This window comes from Cebus imitator, unplaced genomic scaffold, assembly GCF_001604975.1.
Source record: "Cebus imitator isolate Cc_AM_T3 unplaced genomic scaffold, Cebus_imitator-1.0 Scaffold221, whole genome shotgun sequence".
Lineage (NCBI taxonomy): Eukaryota > Metazoa > Chordata > Mammalia > Primates > Cebidae > Cebus > Cebus imitator.
The window spans coordinates 3,241,916-3,264,622 of NW_016107536.1; the positions used below are offsets into that span (position 1 = coordinate 3,241,916).

Genomic DNA, 22,707 nt, shown 5'->3' on the forward strand with positions numbered 1-22,707 from the left:
TAAGAAAAGAGGTTTAACTGCTTCATGGTTCTACAGGCTGTACAGAGGCCTCAGGGAACTTACAATCAGGGAAGCAGGCACATCTTACATGGCTAGAGCAGGAGCAAGAGAGAAAGAGGTGGGACGGGCTACAGAATTTTAAATAGCCAGATCTCGTTAGAACTCTATCATAAGAACAGTACCAAAGGGATGGTGTTAAACCATTCACAAAGGATCCACTCCCAAGATCCAGTCACCTTCCATCAGGCTCTACTTCCAGCATTGGGGGTTATAATTGAATGTGAGATTTGGGTGGGGACACAGATCCAGACCATATCAAGAGCTAACATTTATGCTTAAATTGAGAGCTTACTGTATGCTAGATATTGCTTTAGGTGCTTTACATGCATTATCTCATTAAATTCTCACAACAGGGCCAGGTGCAATGGTTTATGCCTGTAATCCCAGCACTTTGAAAGGCCAAGATGGGAGGCTCACTTGAAGCCAGGAGTTCGAGATTATCCTGGACAACATAGCAAGACCACCATCTCTACAATTTTTCTTTTTAATTCGCTGAACATGGTGATGTATTCTTGTAGTCCCAGCTACTTGGAAGGCTAAGACAGGGAGATTGCTTGAGCCCAGGAATTTAAGGCTGCCTCTAAAAAAAATAAAAAATAAAAAAAAATTCCTTACCTTGAAGGATAAGGAATATATACAAATGAAGAAACCAAAGTTTTGCAGAATTAAGTAAATTCTCCAAGGTCATAGCGGTGGCAAGTACTCAAGCCAAGATTCAAATCCTGGTCTAAATGACACCAGAGCCCATGCTCTGGGCATGAGATAGCAACAAGCCAGGACTTACTTCACTCATCTCCTTTATGACCACCTTGCATTAAGTAAGGAAATCAAGGCAAACCCTCAAATGATTATTCACTGGTCCTTCAGAGCAATGTAATAAACAGCGAGACCACACCTACTTCGTCTGTTTCTTTACTCATAAAATGGAAATAATAACAGTTACCTCCACCCTACCTCATGGTGTTATAGTCAATCAATGTATATGGAATGTATATAGGAGGTATGTATGTATGTGTCTGTTGTTTCAGACAGGGTCTTACTTTCTCACGAAGGCTGGAGTGCAGTGGTGCAGTCTTGGCTCATTGCAGCCTCAACTTCCTGGGGTCAAGCAATCCTCACACTTCAGCCCCACAAGTAGTTGGGACTACAGGCATGTGTCACCACACCTGGCTAATTTTTGTATTTTAGCAGAGACAGGATTTCACCATGTTGCCTAGGCTGGTCTTGAACTCCTGGTCTCAAGTGATCCACCCACCTCGGCCTCCCAAAGTGCTGGGGTTACAGACGTGAGCTACAGCGCCTGGCCAAAGGAGATGTTTATTAAACACAGGTTGAATCTGAGTTTTGTGTGCTATGTTTACTTCATTTCATAGTTCCTTTTTATAGTAACAGAAGATTACAGGTAAGAAGCATTAGCCAGAGGAATTTAGTCAGAATTAGTGCTGATGTTACTTTTCTCTTGAGGGTCTCTGGCCCATGGTTGCATATCCTTCTACAACTTTGGCTAACGTCATCTCATGAGTTTTGTGGCGGTGTTATGTGGAAAGGTGGCATAAACTGAAATGAGAAAGGTCAGTAAGTTGTGCTTCCCTGGGCTTGTCCGGCACCTCCCTTTCTAGCTATGGATCCCCTGGGCTCCTTGACGAGGATTCTTCAGTAAAAAGTCTGCCCCTGGTGAGGAGAACCAGCTGACTGCTCCTTTCTCTCCAGAATGCTGGGGTTAGACCTGGTGGTGCGAGATGACAATGGGAACATCCTAGACCCCGACAAAACCAGCACCATTGCCCTCTTCAAGGCCCATGAGGTAGCCTCCAAAAGGATTGAGGAAAAGATCCAAGAAGAGAAGGTAGAGTTCCCCACATGTGAAATTCTGCCCCATTTTTGCATTGGTTTTTAATGAAAGACGGCGGAATCATTGACAACAAAACTGCTTCTGGAGTTTTGTCCTCATTTTTAAAGGGAAGCATAGCAGAAAGGAGGAGGCAGGTATATGTATGTTCTGATATGGAAAGATTGTAAAGATACATATTAAATGAAAAGATAAGGATGCAGAATGGTATATATAAAATGCTATTATTAGTGTTTCAAAAAAAGTATATAAATCTATGCTTGCATATATATAGACTAACTCTGAAATAAGAGACAAGAAATAAATCATTATTAATGGATGCTTCTGGGAAGGAAAACTGAGTGGGAGAGAGATTTTTTAAAATGTGTAATCTCCTGCAGTCATTGCATATATTGAAATTTCCAAAATAAATAACATTTATTTATTTTTATTTTTTATTTGCATATTCATTTTTGAGATGGAGTCTTACTACGCCCAGGCTGAAGTGCAGTGGCATGATATCAGCTCACTACAACCTCCACCTCCTGGGTTCAAGCAGTTCTCCTGCCTCAGCCTCCCAAGTAGCTGGGACTACAGGCGCCTGCCACCACACCCAGCTAATTTTTATATTTTTAGTAGAGATGGGGTTTCACCATGTTGGTCAGGCTGGTCTGGAACTCCTGACCTCAGGTGGTCCACTCACCTCAGCCTCCTGAAGTTCTGGGATAACAGGTATGATCCACTGTACCCAGACTAAAATAAATAATATTTTTAAGTAAAGTGTTTGAAAGACTTCAAAAGTAATAATGGACATTAAAGAAAAATTAGAATCCAGGCATGATGGGGCATGCCTATAATCCTAGCCTTTAGGAAGGCTGGGGCGGGAGGATCATTTGAGGCCTGGAGTTCAAGACCAACTGGGCAACATAAGCAAGATCCCATTTGAACAACAAAAAAATTGTTTTTAATTAGCTGGGCATGGTGGTGCATTACTATAGTCCTAGCTTCCCAGGAGGCTGAGGCAGGTGGATTGCTTGAAGCCAGAAATTTGAGGCTGTAGTGAACTATGATCATACCACTGCACTCCAGCTCAGGCAACAAAGCAAGACTCTGTGCCTCTTGAAAACAACAACAACAAAAACCCTGTTACTCATATTTTGATTTCTCATACCAAAACATAGTGACATTTTGGTATGTATTTTTCTCCCAGTCTTTCTGTTTTGATGAGTAAAGATTTGTGTCAGTTTCTTTGGTTTGTTGGTTTGTGGTGTTTACTTCTTTTGCACAGTCATGATAATATTTGTGTTCTGAATCCAGGCCTCAATGGCAAACCACGCCTGAAAGTAAGGGCTTTCCAGTGGAATGTTTTGTTTTGAATGAGAGTTACTTCTGTGTCCAGGATAGTGGATTGTGTTTTTGCTTTTGAGCTTCATTCAGAAGCTACTGTATAAGACAGGCACTTCTGGGAGCTACCAAATCTCTGGAATTACCCCCTTTCGACAGCAGTTTTTGAACGTCTTGGGTGCAAGGCCCTGAACAGGACAGTCTTGGTTACTAAAATTATAATGATTATATTTTGCTCATTGCATTTGTCTGCTTACATGCACTTATTCTCAGCAAATACATTCCCTTTTAGGTGTTATTTGACTGTGTTTTTTTCCTTGTTATTTATTGATTAATCAAGGGATTGATTGAGACAGGGTCTCACTTTGTTGCCCAGGATGGAGTTTTGTGACTCCATCGTAGCTAACTCACTGTAGCCTCCTGGGCTCCCAGGTAGCTGGGGCTACAGGCATAGCTAATTATTTTTTTAAGTTTTTGTAGAGACAGAGGCTTGCTGTGTTGCCCAGGCTGGTCTCAAACTCCTAGGCCTCCAAGAGCACTGGGATTACAGGAATGAGCCACTGTGCCCAGCCTTTGTCTGCCATTTGCAGGCAATATATATATATTATTTATTTATTTATTTATTTTTATATATTATATATACTTTATTTATTTATTTATTTATTTATTTATTTATTTATTGCCAACATTTCCCATTTGCCGAAACCAAGATTTTTTTTCTGTTCTCTCTTCATTCAGTCAATCCTGCAGAACCTCGACTTGAGGGGCCAGTCCATCTTCAGTTCTATCCACACTTATGGCCTCTATGTGAACTTCAAGAACTTCGTCTGCAACATCGGGGAAGATGCAGAGTTGTTTATGGCCCTCTATGACCCAGACCAGTCCACTTTTATCAGGTAGCAGAGACCCAGATCCCTGCTGTTGACCTGGCAAAGATACCCAGCCTTCCCCTGATTCCCACCTGGGCAGCTCTCTGCCAGATTGGAGAAGAGAAAATAGGGAAGTGGGGAAGATTTCTAAGTAGTAGGATGTAAAATCCTTTGGGCTAAGAAGCCTTCATATGTCACTACTGGCACATTGTGGCCAGCTTGTCTACTCCCAGGGGTTTAGAGATCACATAAATCTCATTAGGACTTGGAGATCCAAAGTATTCAAAAGGCTGCATGGGAGGGTGAGAGAGGGATGAACAGGCAGAGCACAGAGGGTCTGTAGAGCGATGGAACTATTCTGCATGATGCTGTAGTGGTGGATGCATGTCATTATGAATTTGTCTAAATGCACAGAATGCGCAACACCAAGAGGGAACCCTTATGTAAACTGTGGACTTTGCGTAAATGATGAGTCAATGCAGCTTCATCAGTTTGAACTAATGTTACCGCTCTGGTCGAGGGAATGTCGATAGCAAAGGAGGTTGTGCCTGAGGGGAGAGAATATGTTATGGGACTCTGTTTTCAGCTCAACTTTTCTGCAGAGCCACAACTGCCCTAAGAAAATCATGTCTATTCAAAAAACTTTTTTTTTTAAGACTCTAAGGAATGGGAATTATTCAGCCCTAGAGTAGTACCACTGTTTAGCAGCTAAGAAAATGGAGAATTTATTTTTGAGAAGATAGTTAAAAGCAATTGCTGACAATTTATTTCAAAAAATAATTTTTTAATGTCATAATGTGGATTACAGGGGATAGATTTGGAATCAATGTTACAAAATTAAATTCTTGTTTATTTATTTTTTATTTTTTGAGACAGAGTTTCGCTCTTGTCACCCAAGCTGGAATGCAATGGCGCAATCTCGGCTCACTGCAACCTCTGCCTCCCGGGTTGGCAATTCTCCTGCCTCAGCCTCCCAAGTAACTGGGATTATAGGCACCTGCCACCACACCCAACCAATTTTTGTATTTTTAGTAGAGACAGGGTTTCTCCATGTTGGCCAGGCTGATCTTGAACTCCTGACCTCAGGTGATCCACCTGCCTCAGCCTCCCAAAGTGCTGGGATTACAGGCATAAGCCCCCATGCCAGCCTAAAATTAAATTCTTAATTCAGCAAAGCTGAAACTTTTATTCAAAGATTTTTAGATGGAAGGATGACCCAGACAGTAGCATCCCATAAGCTCTATGGTGTCTTTGCCCATCGGGAGCAGGGCGTGTCCTGTACCTGTATGGGGCATGCCTTGCAGAGCCACAGCAAGGACGCTTCTCTAATGCCGGGACACCAACAGTGGTCATCTGTGTGGGCTCAATTCCTAACTCAGCTCTCTTCACACTGGCCTGTTGAATTTCACTGAGCATTTCTGGCCCTTCCTCCTTCCCTTGTAAGGGCAGCCTCGCCTCCAGCCCCAGTTAGCCTCTCATTAAGAGTAATTTTTTTTCCTTTGCCAGTGAGAACTATCTAATTCGTTGGGGCAGTAACGGGATGCCCAAGGAAATAGAGAAGCTCAATAACCTCCAAGCAGTGTTTACTGTAAGTCCTCCCTCTGTTCAGTCATTCTCATTGTTTATGGTATGAGCAGATTCACATAATGAATATGTGGAAGACATACAAAATGAAAAGATGAAAAATCATCAATCCCCCTAGAAGGAATAATCCACCCATTTATTCAGCATGTACTTACTGAGCACATGTTAGATGCCACGCACTGATTTAGACACTTGAGACACATCCATGAAAAGTCAGGGGAAAAAAGCAGCTTTTGTCCTGATGGGTAAGGCAGATAATAAACAATAATCAATTCAGGCATAGGGGCTCACGCCTTTAATCCTAGCACTTTGGGAGGCTGAGGTGGGAGGATCACTTGAGCCTAGGAGTTCGAGACTAGTCTGGGCAACATGGTAAAACTCTGTTTCTACTAAAAAAGTACAAAAAGAAATAATGACCTCAAAGTAAAGTACAAGAGGAGTGATGCTGGCGGTTTGGATATGCCAACGACAAGCACCAAGTGCTTCCTTTAAGTGAAAAGGTAAAACTATAATCACGTATGTATAGGAGAAAACAGCACATATAGAGTTTGGTCCTGTCTTTGATTTCAGGTATCCACCGGGGGAATTCAGAACATATTCATCACAGATAAGGGGAGACTACTCTATGAATGTGACACAATATATGTAACCATTCGCCTGAAGTCTTTATTTTTCTATTCACAGAAGCCTTGCAGAACCTAGAGCAGAAATGCAGGGTGGATGTTATCACTGATGTATATTCCTATCTTGGAGACCTGAGTTAACTAAATTACAGGGGCTGGATTTGGAATGAGTATTTTAAAAGTGATTCTTGCTTCAGTAAAGAGGCCTTGGGCAACTGTTTCATATAACCAATTTGAGATGTGATTATATTTTTTTGTGAAGTTGAATTGAATGAGAGATATCCGCTCATGCCTGGGTTTACTCACCCATCCTTAGGAATACAAATAATGGTCGGGTGCTGTGGCTCATGTCTAATCCCAGCACTGTGGGAGGCCGAGGCGGGTGGATCACGAGGTCAAGAGATCAAGACCATCCTGGTCAACATGGTGAAACCCCGTCTCTACTAAAAATACAAAAAATTAGCTGGGCATGGTGGCGCGTGCCTGTAATCCCAGCAACTCAGGAGGCTGGGGCAGGAGAATTGCCTGAACCCGGGAGGCGGAGGTTGCGGTGAGCCGAGATCGCGCCATTGCACTCCAGCCTGGGTAACAAGAGTGAAACTCCGTCTAAAAAAAAAAAAAAAAAAAGGAAAAAAGCAATGAAATGATACAAACAAATGTAGAGCCCTAGCTACAAGAGAAATGCATATTTAATCAGCACATCTGTCATGATTCTACGTACACGGATAAGCTTTCAATGGAGACCTCTCATAAATCAGGCGAATAATACCATAAAGCAGTGCCTGTCTTATAGTTGCCTCACGGGCTTGTTTTGAAGAGAAAATGAAATGTCACAGACTTATGTGGATACCCAGTAAATGTCAGTGTCACACAGGTTTTTATTTCATTTGAAGCTGAAGTGCGTCTTATGCTGAGATTTGTCCAGGAAGGATGTACAGTCGCAATGATGAGGGCCCTGGTTTTTCAGTACCCTGCTTAACCTGATGATCCGGAGACTTCCGATGGACTGTGATCTAATTTGTAAATTTGGAGTAGGAATTGGGGAACAAAAAGGCCCTTGTTTACAAGCACAAAGTCATGTTCTCTGAGGCCATAATAGCTCTTGGAGGGATATGGGGAAGAAGAGAGTCTTTCTGGTATTTCAGCATTGAGAAATAAGGTCTGAACAATATTTTATTGCAGAGGGTAAAGATAAGAGAGACAGGGGTGACAGAGTGGCCCAGATGCACCTCCTCTCACACTTTCTCTGCCCCTTTAGGACCTCAGCAGCATGGACCTCATCCGGCCCCGCGTCAGCCTCGTGTGCCAGATTGTCCGTGTCGGCCACATGGAGCTGAAGGAAGGCAAGAAGCACACCTGCGGACTCCGAAGACCTTTTGGAGTGGCAGGTATGAGAGAGACCTAAAGACAAATGTGAAATAGCGCAGTCCCGTGGAGAATAGTATGGCGATTGCTCAAAAAATGAAACGTGGAACTAGCAAATGATCCAGCAGCCCCACTTCAAAAGAATCGAAAGCAAGATCTGGAGGAGATAATTGTACATCCAAGTTTGTAGCAGTCTTATTCACAAATAGGGGAAAGGTGGAAGTAACTCAGGTGTCCATCAGTGCATAAATGGGCAAAGAAAATGTGGTGTGTATGTACAACGGAGTAATACTCACCTTAAACGGGAAGGGAGTTATGACACATGCTACATAAAATGTGGATGAACCTTGAGGACTTTGCACTAAATATATAAGCCAGACACAATAGGACAACTATTGTATTATCACGCTTATATGAGGCACCTAGAGTAGTCAAAAACAGCATAGAATAATGAGTACCAAGGGCTGGAGAGGGGGAATGGGAGTTAGTGTTCATTGGGTATGGAGTTTCCATCTGAGAAGATGAAAATGAAAACGTTCTAGAGATGGAAGGTGCGGATGTTTGCACAACAGTGTGAATACACTTAATACCACTGAACTGTATACTTTAAAATAGGCTAGATGGTAAATTTTATGTTATGTGTGTTTTGCTACAATTTTGAAAATAGAGAGAGGGAGGGAAGGAGGACGGGAAGAAATAGTGAGTGATGGTTCACGTTGTCATCATCAGTATCAGACAATGCCTGGCACTGCCAGTTTTTTTGCATGGGCTCTGTGTCCCTACCTGGCCCACATTCTTTGCTTTCTCCTTTAGTGACCAACACTGTGTCTTATACGCAGTAGAACCTTAGTTGTGACTATCAGAATCCTCCCTGTCTCCATCTGCTGAAGTCTGTGATTTTAGTGGGATGAAATACTCTCTGGGAAGTGTTTTGCCTGTCTAGGAAATTTACTCTTTCAAGACTATGTTGTGTTTGTTTCTGAATTCTTTCCAAGAGGCTTCTTGGCTTACATCAAACCCCAGAACCTGCCTCTACAGTTTGTTCAATTGAGGAAATGTGTTTTGGGCCTTACATTGACATTTTGGTTGCTCATAGATTGCAAATGATCAAGGAAATGTAATTCTGCTACTGGACCCTTGTTCCAGACTTACTAAAAAGTAACCTGATGTTAAATTTCTCAGGAACTTAGCAACTTAGGCTAAATTTGTATGGCTCATGCTTGTAATCCCAGCACTTCGAGAGGCTGAGGCACGCGGATCACCTGAGGTCAGGAGTTTAAGACCAGCCTGGCTAACACGGTTGAAACCCTGTCTATACTACAAAACATACAAAAGTTAGCTGAGCATGGTGGCATGCACCTGTAGTAGTCCCGGCTACTTGGGAGGCTGAGGCAGAAGAATTGCTTGAACAGGGGTTGTAGAGGTTGCAGTGAGCCAATATCATGCCACTGCACTCCAACCTGGGCAAAAGAGCAAGACTCCATCTCAAAAAAAAAAAAAAAGAAAGAAAGAATTTAGCAATTTGATCTTGTAGAGTTTGAAAGTGGGTAATCTGCAAAATTGATCCAGTAAAACCCAGACCCTCAGCATCTCATGAGTTGCTCTTTTGCTGGGCTGGGTACACTGGAAATCATCATTGGTAAAGAATTTTTTTAAAAAAGTCCCTGCTTGTTACCTTTCTTCCTCTAGCATTTTATGTTTGCTGATACTGTCCTTTTCCTTAGTAACTTACTGAGGCATGAAGCAATTAGTTTCTTTAATGAAGTTTATCTTTTTCCTAGTGATGGATATTACTGATATCATACATGGGAAGGTGGATGATGAAGAAAAGCAGCATTTTATTCCCTTTCAGCAGTAAGTACTTTGGCATGTATCCCAGGTGACTTGAGACCTGGATTAGCCATTCAATCATGTGTTAACACAGAAACAGGTACTAGAAATCATTTTCTGAGAAAAGAAAAGATTCTAAGCTGAAAGATTGTCAGATAGGAGCTGGACAGAAGACTTTATTCAAAGTCCTTGATGTTGGACTCCCATGGAAGAGGGTAACCTGAACTTTCCTGATTCTATAGAGAGGACCAAAGGAATATGAAAAGGGCAAATGTCCTTCTGCCCTGGAATGCAGAGAGTGGTACTGTCTTTACGTCAGAAATGCTGAAGTATCTGTGGAGTCTGTTGCATGAAACAGGCATCATGGAATACTCGGAATCACGTGGGATAGCACAGGGCTTCTCAGACTGTGTCATGCATATGAATTGGGGAAGCTTGTTAGGCTGCAGGGGAATTCTGCCCCTGACAAGCTCCCAGGTGATGCTGATGCAGCTGGTCTGAGGGCCACACTGTCTGTAGCAAGGATTGAGGAAATGAGAGAGCGAAGGGCTGACTCACCCGTGGGCCAGTGTTCCTCCAGGTCGGGGAAAAGCCAGCCTGGGACCATGTGAAAGGATCCCTGCAGAGCTTTACTGAGGCCCTCCAAAGTGAGCTGCAGGAGCTGGAGCCATGGGTAGGCCACTGGGGAGCTGTTGGGAGCAAGCCTTGTCACTCTGAAGAAGTGCAGATGTGTATGTTGTGACCTGCTCAAGCACCTGCACAGGCGGTAAAGGCCTGGCAAAGGCCGAGAGCACAGCCGGGACCAGCTCTCACCAGGGGCCATCGTGCTAGTCAGAGGGCGTCATCTCTGCTCACTTGGAGCTGCCACTGCAGACAAGTAGAAGAAACTGAGAACTCCAGAAACCAACCAGAATCATATATTTGAGTTAATATATCATTTTTTACAAATGATATCACAAATTAGTGGAGAGAGATACCTATGCCAAAAAAAAAAAAAAAAAAAGTGTTTGGAGAACATTAGCTAGCCGTTTAAGATCCCTAAGTTAAATTCCAGTCTCATAACTTAATGCCAATCTAAATTTTGGGTGGTTAAACATATAACTGTAAGAGCTAGAATCTTAAAATATTAACAAGAAAATAGAAGTTTTATAGGCTGGTAATGGGAGGGAGGCCATTTTCAAGATTCAACCAAAAAAGAAAAATTGATAGGTTTAACCATCCAAAAATTGTAAAGAACTTATACATAGAAAAAAATCAATGCAATCTTCGCAATGTGTATGAGAAAGGATGAGTAGTTGTAATATGTGGAGAATTAATAGAAATCAATAGGGACCTAAAGGGGAATACAAACACACACACACACACACACACACACACACACACACACACAGAGAGAGAGAGAGAGAGAGAAATGGTGTACATTTATTGAGGATGAGTGAAATGCAAATTGAAACATCAAGGTTTAGTTTTGATCTTGACCAAGTTTTAGTATTTGGTTAGATATAAGGAGACATACATTACTTACAGGAATATAAACTGTAACAATGCATTAACAGCCTTAAAATTTAGATAGTTCAAAAAATGTACTCCATGATTAACAGTGATTATTTCTGTTGGTGTAACTCTTGGTGATTTCGCTCCTGTTTCTGTTTTCCTGTTGTCTATTTTTTATACAAAAATATGTATTATATTCAATATATAAAATATAAAAATACTAATCTTTCAATGTGAAATCTATACATTTGGACCAGTTTCTAAGCATAATAGTGGAAACAGCTCATGCTAAGTAGTACTTCTGTCTTTTATCCAGAGGCTGCTATGAATTATTTTTAAAATATGGCCATTGCACTCCATCCTGGGTGACAGAGCCATACCCTGCCTCAGATAAAATAAAATATAAAGTAAAAATAGATAAAATAATTTAAAAAATAAAATGCACTTACCATGTATGCTACCACCTATATATTGACCTTCCAAAATGAGACAAATGTTTTCTGTAGCACAGTGCTAATATTAATTATGTGATGACTTTCATCTCCATGAATACTGCTCTTGTTTTGTTTTGTGTGTAATATAAAACACTATATGCACACACCTATGTAAATATGTATTGTATAATATATAAATATGTTTAAATAAGTATAGTTAATAAATATATTAAGTTTAACACAAAGTTAATATAATTAAATTTATAAATATATTAAATATAATATGTTACATAAAATACAATCATGCATCACTTAATGGCAGGGATACATTCTGAGAAATGTAGGTTGTCTTGTCATTGTGTAAACATCATAGAGTGCACTTACACAAACCTGGAATGGATGGACTGCTACACACCTAGGCTGTATGGTATGGCCTATTGCTCCCAGACTATAAACCTGTCCAGCATGTTACTGTACTGAATCCTGCAGGCAATTGTAACACCACGGTATTTGTGTCTTCAAACATATTTAAACATAGAAAAGATAGTGAGTTGTGCTGAGATGTTAAAACAACTATAACATCACTAGGCAATAGGAACGTTTCACCTCCATTGTAATCCTTTTATTCTGATATGGGGTTTCCCTCTTGTTGTCCAGGCTGGAGTGCAGTGGCGTGATCTCCGCCCACTGCAACCTCGCCTCCCGGGTTCAAGTGATTCTCCGCCTCAGCCTTCTGAGTAGCTGAGATTCCAGGCACGCACCACCACACCTGGCTAGTGTTTGTATTTTTAATAGAGACAGGGTTTCACCATGTTGGTCAGGCTGGTGTCAAACTCCTGACTTCAGGTGATCCACTTGCCTCGACCTCCGAAAGTGCTGTGATTACAAGTGTGAGCTACTGCGCCTGACCAGCTCCATTATACTCTTGTGGGACCATAGTCATTTATGCAGTCTGTCATTAACTGAAACATTGTTAGGCATATGACTGTATATTGAATAAACATAAATATATATAATCATAAATATAAATGTACCAAATATATAATAGTACTATAAATGTGTTATGTTTGCATTTAAGATTATATGTATGTGTATATGTACGTAAAAGGAGTTGCACTCATGGATTTGAAAGGTGTCTGAAACAGTCATCTGTATATTTGCTGGTGGTGATGTGCTTCCTGGTTAATTTCTGAACCAGCTTTCCTCCAGCAACCATATCCCAGTACTTAGTCCTGAGATTGTCCTCACCATGTAATCTGCACTTTGAGTCCCTGATGAACCCCGCCGTAATGTTATTGCCGCTCATTGTGCAGCCAGCAGCCACAGTAAAGTATTTACTATGCAGATTGTAGCCTCTGGCACTGAATGCGTAAGATTTATGGCAAGTTCTGCCATAACCTACTTCAAAAACTTTACAGTGTTTTCCAGTAGGAGAGTTTTGTATGTGTATCTTGCGAGTCCATTTATCAAAAGTCATGTGTAAAAAACAGAAACTCATGACTATAGGAATCCCATTTGCCAGTCACGTATGGCAGTATGTCTTATTGTCAGGATACAGGGAACCCTGCAGAGAAAACTGGCCTACATGCAGTGGGGAGAGAAGACAGGAGACTGTTGTCCTGCACCAGGCTGATGTGCAGTTGCTGATAGTGCTTCTGCCCTCAGTAGAATAGGGCTGTGTTTGCTGCTTTGATCAGCCTTTACGAGCCGCAGCCTGATAGGATCCCTCAAGTGGAGCTTGGTTGGCAGCACCCATGCCAAGATCTAGCTTGTCATCACATGGAAATCTGAGAGCCTCTACCAGACACCAGGCGTACACACTGCGCTCGTACATGGGGGGCTGACACTAGACAAGAGCCTTAGCAGGCAGGGGATCTCAGCCCATCTCTTACAGATGAAGAAACTGAGGCCCAAAGGGAGATTCTTGCAGAGCTCACTCAAGTAGAAGTAGACCTGGAGACCAGGGCTCCTGCCCTTTCCGTGGGTGGTCTGTCTTCAATTCTATTGCAGGAGCCTCTTCTGCTTCTGAAAGAGCCTGGAGCGTTGCCTCTGATTTTAGTTGCTAACCTTTGACCACCAGTTTCGAGTATTCTTGGGGTTTTTTTTCCTCTCTCTCTCTTTGCCTCAAGTCATTTCCAAGGTGAATTTAGTATTTAAGATAGACTGTCAATGGAAAAATAAAGGAAGGATGGAAAGATAGGTGTAGTTAGTGGTGATATTTCCAAATCATTCTCATAAGACGCACTGTTATCTGAGGTTGTGCTGCAGAGACTTCCTTTCTTCCCCTCCCACCTTATCTCTTATTTCTCTTTCCCAAGAATTGCGATGGAAACCTACATCCGCCAGAGGCAGATCATCATGTCGCCCTTGATAACATCACACGTGATTGGGGAGAATGAGCCACTCACTTCAGTCTTGAATAAAGTGATTGCAGCAAAGGAAGTGAATCACAAGGGGCAAGGTATCCAGTCCAGTACCAGAGCTGGGAGGGACTCTGCTGAGGGTGGGGGACATTCACAGCTGGGTCTTTGGACTCCTGCCCTTTATTATCATTCTTTGATACCAAACAGCCTCCTCTGGGGACCGTCCTCCTCAGCTTCCTACCACAGGCTTTTAATACTGAACTGCCTGAGATGCACCCAGCAGTGACTTTGATCACGGTTGTATTTTGTAAATTCTGTGGAACAAAGTTTTATCCCATGAGTCTTTTCTTTTTGAGATGGTCTCATGCTGTCACCCAGGCTGGAGTACAATTGCATGACCTTGGCTCACAGCAGCCTCCACTTCCTGGGTTCAAGCAGTCCTCCTACCTCAGCCTCCCAAGTAGCTAGGACTACAGGCATGCACCACCATGCTTAGCTAATTTTTAATTTTTTTTTGTAGAGATGGGGTCTCACTATATTGGCACCTCCTTAACATGTTCTGTTGATGGAGTGTTTTAACCAAGAGAAGTTCTGCATTTTGAATCAAAACAGTTTTAAGAATCAAATATCAAGATGGTGGCCATATTTGTATAATGTTGAAGATTGAATACTTTGATTTTCCTTAATATTTCATAAATCTTTCACCTTTTACTAAAGATTTCTGTGGAGAGGAACTACTCTGAGCTTTAACCAATTTTTTAAGGCCTTGTGTTTGCAGAGGTTATAAAATTAGTTTTAAAAAATTAAGCAGTGTTGCTGTCTGGGGTTTGTTATCTTATGCCAAGAAAATTAAGGATATGGACACACAGAGTGAGTTTAGGAGCAGAGGTTTAATAGCCAAAAGAAAGAGAAAGGAGAACAGCTCTCTCTCTCTCTCGTGAGAGATAGGGCCTTTTGGATTTTATAGGCAGGCTTGAGAAGGTGTGTCTGATTTATGTACGGCCCACAGATTGTTTGGACCAGGTATGACATGTATACAGCACGCAGGGAAGGCTGGTCACCCCACCCTAATCTTATACAAATGGGCTTTCCATCTGGCTGGCGCCATGTTGTCTGCTTCTTACTGTACACTTGGCTGGCAAAGAGAAGGGAAAATGGAGCCTCCATATTGGACATGTCTAGCTCCAGGTAGCCTTTTCCTGTTGGCTGACATTTACCCGTGCAAACTTCCAGCTTGCTTGTCTATGTCTGCAGCCTGATTTTGCAGGAAAAGAAAATTATTTGGGGGCTGCTTTTCATTAAAAGGAAAATCTTACTGAGGATTTCTTTACCCTCACTATTTGCCTAAATAATTTCTTAACTCCTGTATCAAAAATCAGTAGAGACTGAATCAGCCTGTACATATCAAAAATACATAGAGACTCAATGACTTTTTTTCACTACTGTATAACTGTCTTCCAAAATGGAAGCAATCAGAAAACATATGATTTTCATTATATTTAGTTTCTGATGTATTTGCAGTTACCCTGTGTAGGAAAGACAAGCAAGGAATCAATAAATAATCTGAAAACAAGTAACTAATTTTTTTTTTAATTTTTTATTTTTTTGAGATGGCGTCTCACTCTGTCTCCTAGGCTGGAGTGCAGTGTCTCAATCCTGGCTCACTGTAACCTCTGCCTCCTGGGCTCAAGTGATTCCCCTGCCTCAGCCTCCCAAGTAGCTGGGATTACAGGCACCTGCCACCACAGCTGGCCAATTTTTGTATTTTTAGTAGAGACTGGGTTTTAGTATGTTAGCCAGGCTGGTCTCGAACTCCTGACCTGAAGTGATCTGCTTTCCTCGGCCTCCCAAAGTGCTGAGATTACAGATGTGAGCCACCACACGCACCCTATTTCTGTTTTTTTACAGCTCTTAACTAAGTATAATTTCAGTTGCAGTGGAAAACCCTTATACTAAACAGATTACCATGTATGTATAATTTATTTAACAAAACTGAAAAAGAAAAGTCATTTCCGTTCTTGCTGCCTAACAACAAAACAAGCACTTTTCATTCTTTTTTCTTTCTTTTTTTCTAAGTACTATACTTCATTCCTAACAAGTGCTTTTCAAATGTTTTTATACTCTTCATGAATATTTTTATGACTGCATAGTATTCCAGTGTTTAGATTTAAGAAAAGGGACTCTCCTAGATAAACGCTCATGTGCTTCTTAATTTGTCATCATTGCAAATATAAAAAACTCTGCTCTGACTATCTTTATACATGAAGTCTTTTCCATGTTTGAGTCTATCTCCCCAAGAAAATTCCTGGAAGTTGGATTTCTGGGTCACATGCTGGGCATAAGCCTACACCTGGAGATAGACATATGCCAAATCACTTGCCATAGATTTCTGTTGTGTTCGAGTGTTTATCTTACTGTACTCTAGGTTATGTTGTGAATTGATTTTTAAAAATCATTAGGGCTGGGTATGGTGGCTCACACCTATAATCCCAACACTTTGGGAGGCTGAGGGAGGCAGATTGCTTGAGGTTAGGAGTTCGAGACCAGCCTGGCCAACATGGTGAAACTCTATCTTTACTAAAAAAAGAAAAATACAAAAATTAGCCTGTGTGATGGCACACACCTGCAATCCCAGCTACTGCGGAGGCTGAGGCATTAGAATTGCTTGAACTCTGGAGGCAGAGGTTGCAGTGAGCTGAGATGGCACCACCACACTCCAGCCTGGGCAACAGAGTGAGACTCTCCCCAAGGAAAAAAAAAAAAAAAAGAAAGAAAGGAAAATGGGTTCTTCTTTTCTTCTTAGAGTTTTAATAACTATATACTTTTTTTTTAATGTTCTGCCTCTTTTTTCTGTTTAATTCATTATTGGGAATTTATTTTAATGATAATACAAGATGATAAATTAAATTTTCTTAAGTAACAAGAAAATAGTCCCAGAATATTCATGTAATGATTAGATTTTTTTTTCATGATTCGTTATGCCTTTTTTGCCATATATTAAATTGCTGTGTATTATAGTATTTCATTGTTTTATGTATATATCATATTTACCACTAGTATCACAAATTATTGTAGCTTTACAATATATTCTGGTATCTGGTAGGGGCTTCTTTACCATTTTTTCCCCTAAATTTAGCATCTGTTCACATCTCTGTCACATTTTCAAAAGGTCCTGTTGTGAAAGTGTGATTAAAATTACAAGTTAACTGGGGGAGAATTTTTATCTTTATAGTAAGGTAGTTGGTTGTGACTATACAACTCAGATGTTCTTTTCACTGGTTATGCATGTGTTATATAGATTATATAGAGAACTAAAAATTTATCTTTTATTTCTTTAAAGGACTTTGGGTATCCTTGAAGCTATTGCCAGGTGACCTCAGACAGGTTCAGAAGAATTTTTCACACTTGGTTGATAGATCAACAGCAATCGCCCGGAAGATGGGCTTTCCTGAAATCATACTGCCAGGTAAGCACTTTGCGTGACTCACCTGTTTTGCTTCCTCCTCTGCAGCCATTACTTCTTTTCTTTTCTGGAGTCTTGCTCTGTTGCTCAGGCTGGAGTGCAGTGGTGTGATCTCAGCTCACTGCAACCTCCAGCTCCTGGGTTCAGGCAGTTCCCCCTGCCTCAGCCTCCTGAGTAGCTGGGATTACAGGCATCCACCACTACACCAGGCTAGTTTTTTGTGTTTTTAGTAGAGATGGGGTTTTACCGTGTTGGCCAGGATGGTCTCGGTCTTTTGACCTTGTGGTCCACCCACCTCAGCCTCCTAAAGTGCTGGGATTTCAGGTGTGAACCACTGCACCCAGCCTGTAATGCTTTTAAACATAACTCAAATTTTCTTACTCTTTTACACAGACTCAGGAGACTAATTGGCCTCACTTGTGTGTCCCTTTTCTCGTTATGATGTCCCCAGCATATGGGCGCCTTGCTCTCGCCATTCTTTGAAGCTCCAAAAGCACTCTGGCTCTCCCTTTCTTGTCATGATGAGAATGTCAGCATTTTTCTGTTTCATCTTCTTTCTGGTGATCTGCATATGTGTGTGTTCTCTTGAATTCACTGACTTCACCCATTTAATTTTAATCTCCATACTAAGAAAAGAGAATAAGTCTCTCAAGGAACTTTATATATATTGCTATAACCTAATTGATATTAATAGGAATTCTAGAAAAACAACCATGCCGTGTTAGAAAAATTCTAGAAAACCAACTTATCTACTGCATAGAAATTCAGGTTATTTTAGGCCAGGCACGATGGCTTATACCTGTAATCCCAGCTCTTTGGGAGGCTAAGGCAGGCGTATCACTTGAGGTCAAGTCTTCAAGACCATCCTGGCCAATTTGGTGACCCTGTCTCTATTAAAAATACAAAAATTAGCAGGGTGTGGTGGTGGGCACCTGTAATCCCAGCTACTCAAGAGGCTGAGGCATGAGAATCGCTTGAACCCTGGAGGCAGAGGTTGCAGTGAGCTATGATTGTGCCACTGCACTCCAGCCTGTATGATACAGCAACACTGTCTCAAAAAAATAAAAAGAAAGAAAGAAAGAAAGAAAGAAAGAAAGAAAGAAAGAAAGAAAGAAAGAAAGAAAGAAAGAGAAAGAAAGAAAGATAATGAGGTTATTTTTAAAGTAATACAGGATCTTATTTCTCCGTTGAGAAATTAAGGGGCACTGATAACTTGCTGCCACCCACATTGTCGTATGTAGTAAGTCTTAAATGAATATTTGCGGAATGAATGAGTAAAAAAGTTTTAAAATGGAGATTACTCTTTTTTCTTTTTCTTATAGAAGAAGAAAGTTTTTTGCTCATTTTGGCCATTACTTAGCTGTTTCACCCTGATATGCAGTCATCAACATTCTGGGAAAATATTTTATCTTTTTATTGTTAAGGGCAAAAAAAAACCTGTTAGTAATATTCTCTACCTGAAGGTGGTTTTACTGCTACAAGACACGAATCTAAAAAAATTAAGTAGAGAAAGTTTATTCTTTGATGAAGGTGACAACAGGGTTGGCTTCTCCTGAGGCCTTTAAGTAAGGTGAGTACACCTTTGAAATCAGGCTTCTAAAAGAATATTAAGGTTTTTTGTTTGTTTGTTTGGTTTTTAGTCAATAGGATTGGTTTATAGAAGGCCCAGGGCAAATTAGGTTTTAAAATTCATCTGGAATATGGCCAGGCAAGGTGGCTCACATCTATAATCCCAGCACTTTGGGAGGCTAAGACAGGTGGATCGAGACCAACCTGGCCAGCATAGTGAAACTTCGTCTCTTCTAAAATACAAAAACTAACTAGGTGTGGTGGCGTGCACCTGTAGTCCTAGCTACTCGGGAGGCTGAGGCAGGAGAATTGCTTGAACCCATTAGGCGGAGGTTACAGTGAGCTGAGATTGCACTGCTGCACTCCAGCATGGCACCTGGTGGCAGAGCGAGACTCTGTCTCAAAAAAAAAGAAAAAATTAGCCAGGCATGATGGCAGGCACCTGTAATCCCAGCTATCTGGGAGGCTGAAGCAGGAGGATCACTTGAACCCAGGAGGCAGAGTTTGCAGTGAGCTGAGATTGTGCCACTGTACTCCAGCCTGGGCAACAGAGTAAGACTTGTCTCAAAAAAGAGAAAAAAGTTCATCTAGAGCAATGGTTCCCAGTGCTAGACTATGGATCAGCTAATCAGGATCTTCTTGAACATGCAGATTCTCAGATTTCTAGAGACCAATTCAGAGGTCCCACGGTGATCTGGTGGTGAGTCAGGTCTGAGATATTCAGGTCTAGGCCCAAATCCCTCAGCTCAGAACTCCTTCCTGTTGTCCCATCACCCTGGGAACTGGTTCCGTTTGCTTCCTAAACTCTTCCCTGTTCCCCCTTGCCCTCTAGCAAGGAGCTCCGACTCCCCGTCTTCAGCATCACAGGAGTGATTCTGTCCACTGTTCTCTGTTCTCACCTCTGCCAGGCCGCCTCCCACCTCTGCAGAGTAGCTCTCATGAGAGTCACCCATGATCATGGTATCGCTGCGTTTTCCAGCCTAGTGATCGGCTCTGACCTCTCAGCAGCATCTGACGTTGTCAAAATATTTCCTTCCCTTCTCATTGGTGACCCCCTCACTTTCCTCTGTGTCTCCATTTCCCTGAGGCCTCTGCAAGGACCCTTTTGCCACCTTCTCATATTCTGCTTGACCTGTAAATGTTGAAGTTCCATGAATTTGGTCCTGAGACCCTGTGATAGTGTGCTTGGGCTGCCACGGCAAAACACCACAGACCCGGGCGGCGTCAACAACATTTATTTTCTCACAAGAAAGGACAGGACACTGGAAGTTCAAGATCAAGGTGACAGGAGAGTTGGCTTCTCCTGAGGCCTCTCTCCTTGGCTTGCAGATGGCCATCTTCTCCCTGTGTCTTCACTTGGTTGTCCCTCTGTGCATGCTGTGTCTTAATCTGTTCGTATGAGGACACCAGTCATATTGGATTAGGACCCACCTGTATGACCTCATTTTACCTTAATTCCTCTTTTAAAGGCTCTATCTCCAAATACGGTCATATTGTGTTTTACAAGGGGTTATGGCGTCAATATATGAATTTGGGGAGGACACAGTTCAGCCCATAACAGCCCTCTTTCTGTCTCAGCTGTATTTTCTCCCTAGAGGTATCATCCACTCATTTGGCTTACATCTACCTGTCACCTGCAAATCTGGAGCTTAAACACCAAGACCTCTTTATGAATTCTAGGGCCATATATCCAGCTATTTCCTGCCTCAGGACTCCCCTCTTTTTATTTTTATTTTTTTGAGACAAGATCTTGCTCTGTTGCTCAGGCTGTAGTACAGTTGTATGATCATAGCTCACTGCAAGCCTCAATCTCCTAGGCTCAAGCAGTCCTCCCCCCCTCAGCCTCCCAAGTAGCTGGGACTACAGGCATGAGTCACCACACCTGGCTAATTAAATGAATTGTTTTTGTAGAGACCAACTTTCCTTACGTTGCCTAGGCTGATCTCAGGATTAAGCAATCCTCCTGCCTCTGTCTCCCAAAGCTTACAGGCATGAGCCACAATGCCCAGCCCTTCCTTGCTTTAATTGGCTAATTCTTATTCAGCATCCCCATTTGGACCTCATAATTCTGTGCATCTAGGCCTGAGGCACCTCTCTTGTGTTTTATCTAAGAGAACAGCACCTCCATTCATTCATCCATCCATCCATCCATCCATCCATCCATCCACCCACCCACCCACTCATCCAACTGTCTGCCTATCTAACCTTTATTCATCCATTAATTCGTTCATCCATCCATCCATCCACCTAACCAACCCCTATCCACCATCTATCCATCTACCTACCCAGCTTTTATCCATGTATCCATCCACCTCCCCATCCACCTGTCCACCTATCCAAACTCTTATCCATCCATTCATCCATCCATCCATCCATCCATCCACTTACCCAACCCCTATCCACCCATCCATCCATCCATCCATCCATCCATCTACCAACCCATCCATCCCCCTTCTCACCCACCCACCCATTTGTCCACCCACCCATCCATCCACTACACAAGCCAGAAAGTCACCCTTGATATCTTCCTTTCCTTTACAACTCACATAAATTAGTGGTTAAGACCTGTCAGCATTACCTTTGAAAGGACTCTCAAATCTATCCCCTTCTCTCCATCTGCATTGCCACTAGCCAATTTGGAGCTAGGATGGCCTCTTCCCTTGACAACTACCATAGCCTCCTACCTTGTTTTCATGTTTCTATTCTTTATTCACTCATTTCCTCTTTTCCATACTACATCCTGAATGTTCTATTGCGTAAGCACACCTGATCTTACCCCACTCCTTCCTCACTGAAAACATCTTACTGACTTTCATTTATGCTTAGGGTATATATATAAATTCTTAATCTCCTCACTAGCCTCAGTGAGAGCTGGTTTATTTCTGTCTCTCTAGCCTCATTTCACACGAGATACCCCCTCACTGTGAGGATGTCCGTCAGGTTTTCTCCTACCTCTGGGCCTTTGCACAGGCTACTCTCCCAGACTCTGCTGCTAACAGCTGACAGGAAAGATTCCCACACCATGCAGACGAGGTCAGGACCTGGTGTTGTGCATTCACGGAGCCTGGCATGTGCCTCCATTGGTAATGGTGGGTTTACTCGTGCAGGTTATTTGACTGGTGCTTCTCTCTGACACTAGACTGTAATCTGAGTTGAGGCAGAGCTGGTGCATGGCTCACCATTGCCACCCAGACACCCAGCACATGCCTGCTGCAGAGTAGGAGTTCAAGCACTTTTTATAATGAATATTACCTCCATCATCTGATTGTACCATAATTTATTCAACTAATTCCCTGTGCTTGGAAATCAAGAATGTTTCCATGTTTCTACTTTTATAAACACCACAATGAATATCCTTATAGATAAATTATTGCCCACATTTTTAGTACTTTGAGACAAAAATTACCAGTGGAATTGCTGTATTAAGGCTTTTGACACATTTTCAACATCTCCATCGACAAACAGTATGTCAAGTAATGTTTTAAACTGTGCTGTGTGAATAAGCCCCTTTTTCTTCATTCTCAGCAACTGTAAGTGGAATCTTATTTTTTTCCAGTTGGGGAAATGATCAAAATGATCAGCGCTCTAAATATGCACTCCTGCTTTCTTATAATGTTAAAAGGTTTTGTTTTTTACATTGGGAGGCAGTTTAATATAGGGCAGGTGTTGGAGTCATTTTTTCAATACTTTTTTCATCTAGGAGTTTAATATACTTTCCATGTATTCCAAGTTTCAGTTGTGTACCTCAATAACGTTTAATATTTTTATCCAATATATGGGCTACACGTTTATTAAATAATTTTTTTTTGGCTGGGTTACCAAAAAAAAAAAAAAAAAAACACACACACAAGCAGAAAGCGTGCTTTCATTGATCAAAGCAA

General features: G+C 41.8%; 1 protein-coding gene and 1 non-coding gene across 4 annotated transcripts in view; both read left to right on the forward strand.

Annotated features, from left to right (window-relative positions):
- The window catches only part of DOCK5 (dedicator of cytokinesis 5), a 223,743-nt gene that overhangs the window by 105,291 nt on the left and 95,745 nt on the right, over positions 1-22,707 (forward strand). The window contains exons 7-13 of one of the 3 annotated variants that reach the window (XM_017549772.2): positions 1,771-1,906; positions 3,971-4,128; positions 5,608-5,689; positions 7,567-7,696; positions 9,455-9,527; positions 13,750-13,892; positions 17,135-17,260. In XM_017549772.2, coding sequence (XP_017405261.1) covers positions 1,771-1,906; positions 3,971-4,128; positions 5,608-5,689; positions 7,567-7,696; positions 9,455-9,527; positions 13,750-13,892; positions 17,135-17,260 — 848 coding nt within the window. Of the gene's footprint in view, positions 1-1,679; positions 1,907-3,970; positions 4,129-5,607; positions 5,690-7,566; positions 7,697-9,454; positions 9,528-13,749; positions 13,893-17,134; positions 17,261-22,707 lie in introns of all 3 variants that reach the window. The other 2 variants (XM_017549774.1, XM_017549775.1) reach the window with 2 other exon arrangements.
- Positions 14,462-14,577, forward strand: LOC119466712. Its single transcript, XR_005195177.1, has one exon. It is a non-coding gene; the product is annotated as a U5 spliceosomal RNA (small nuclear RNA).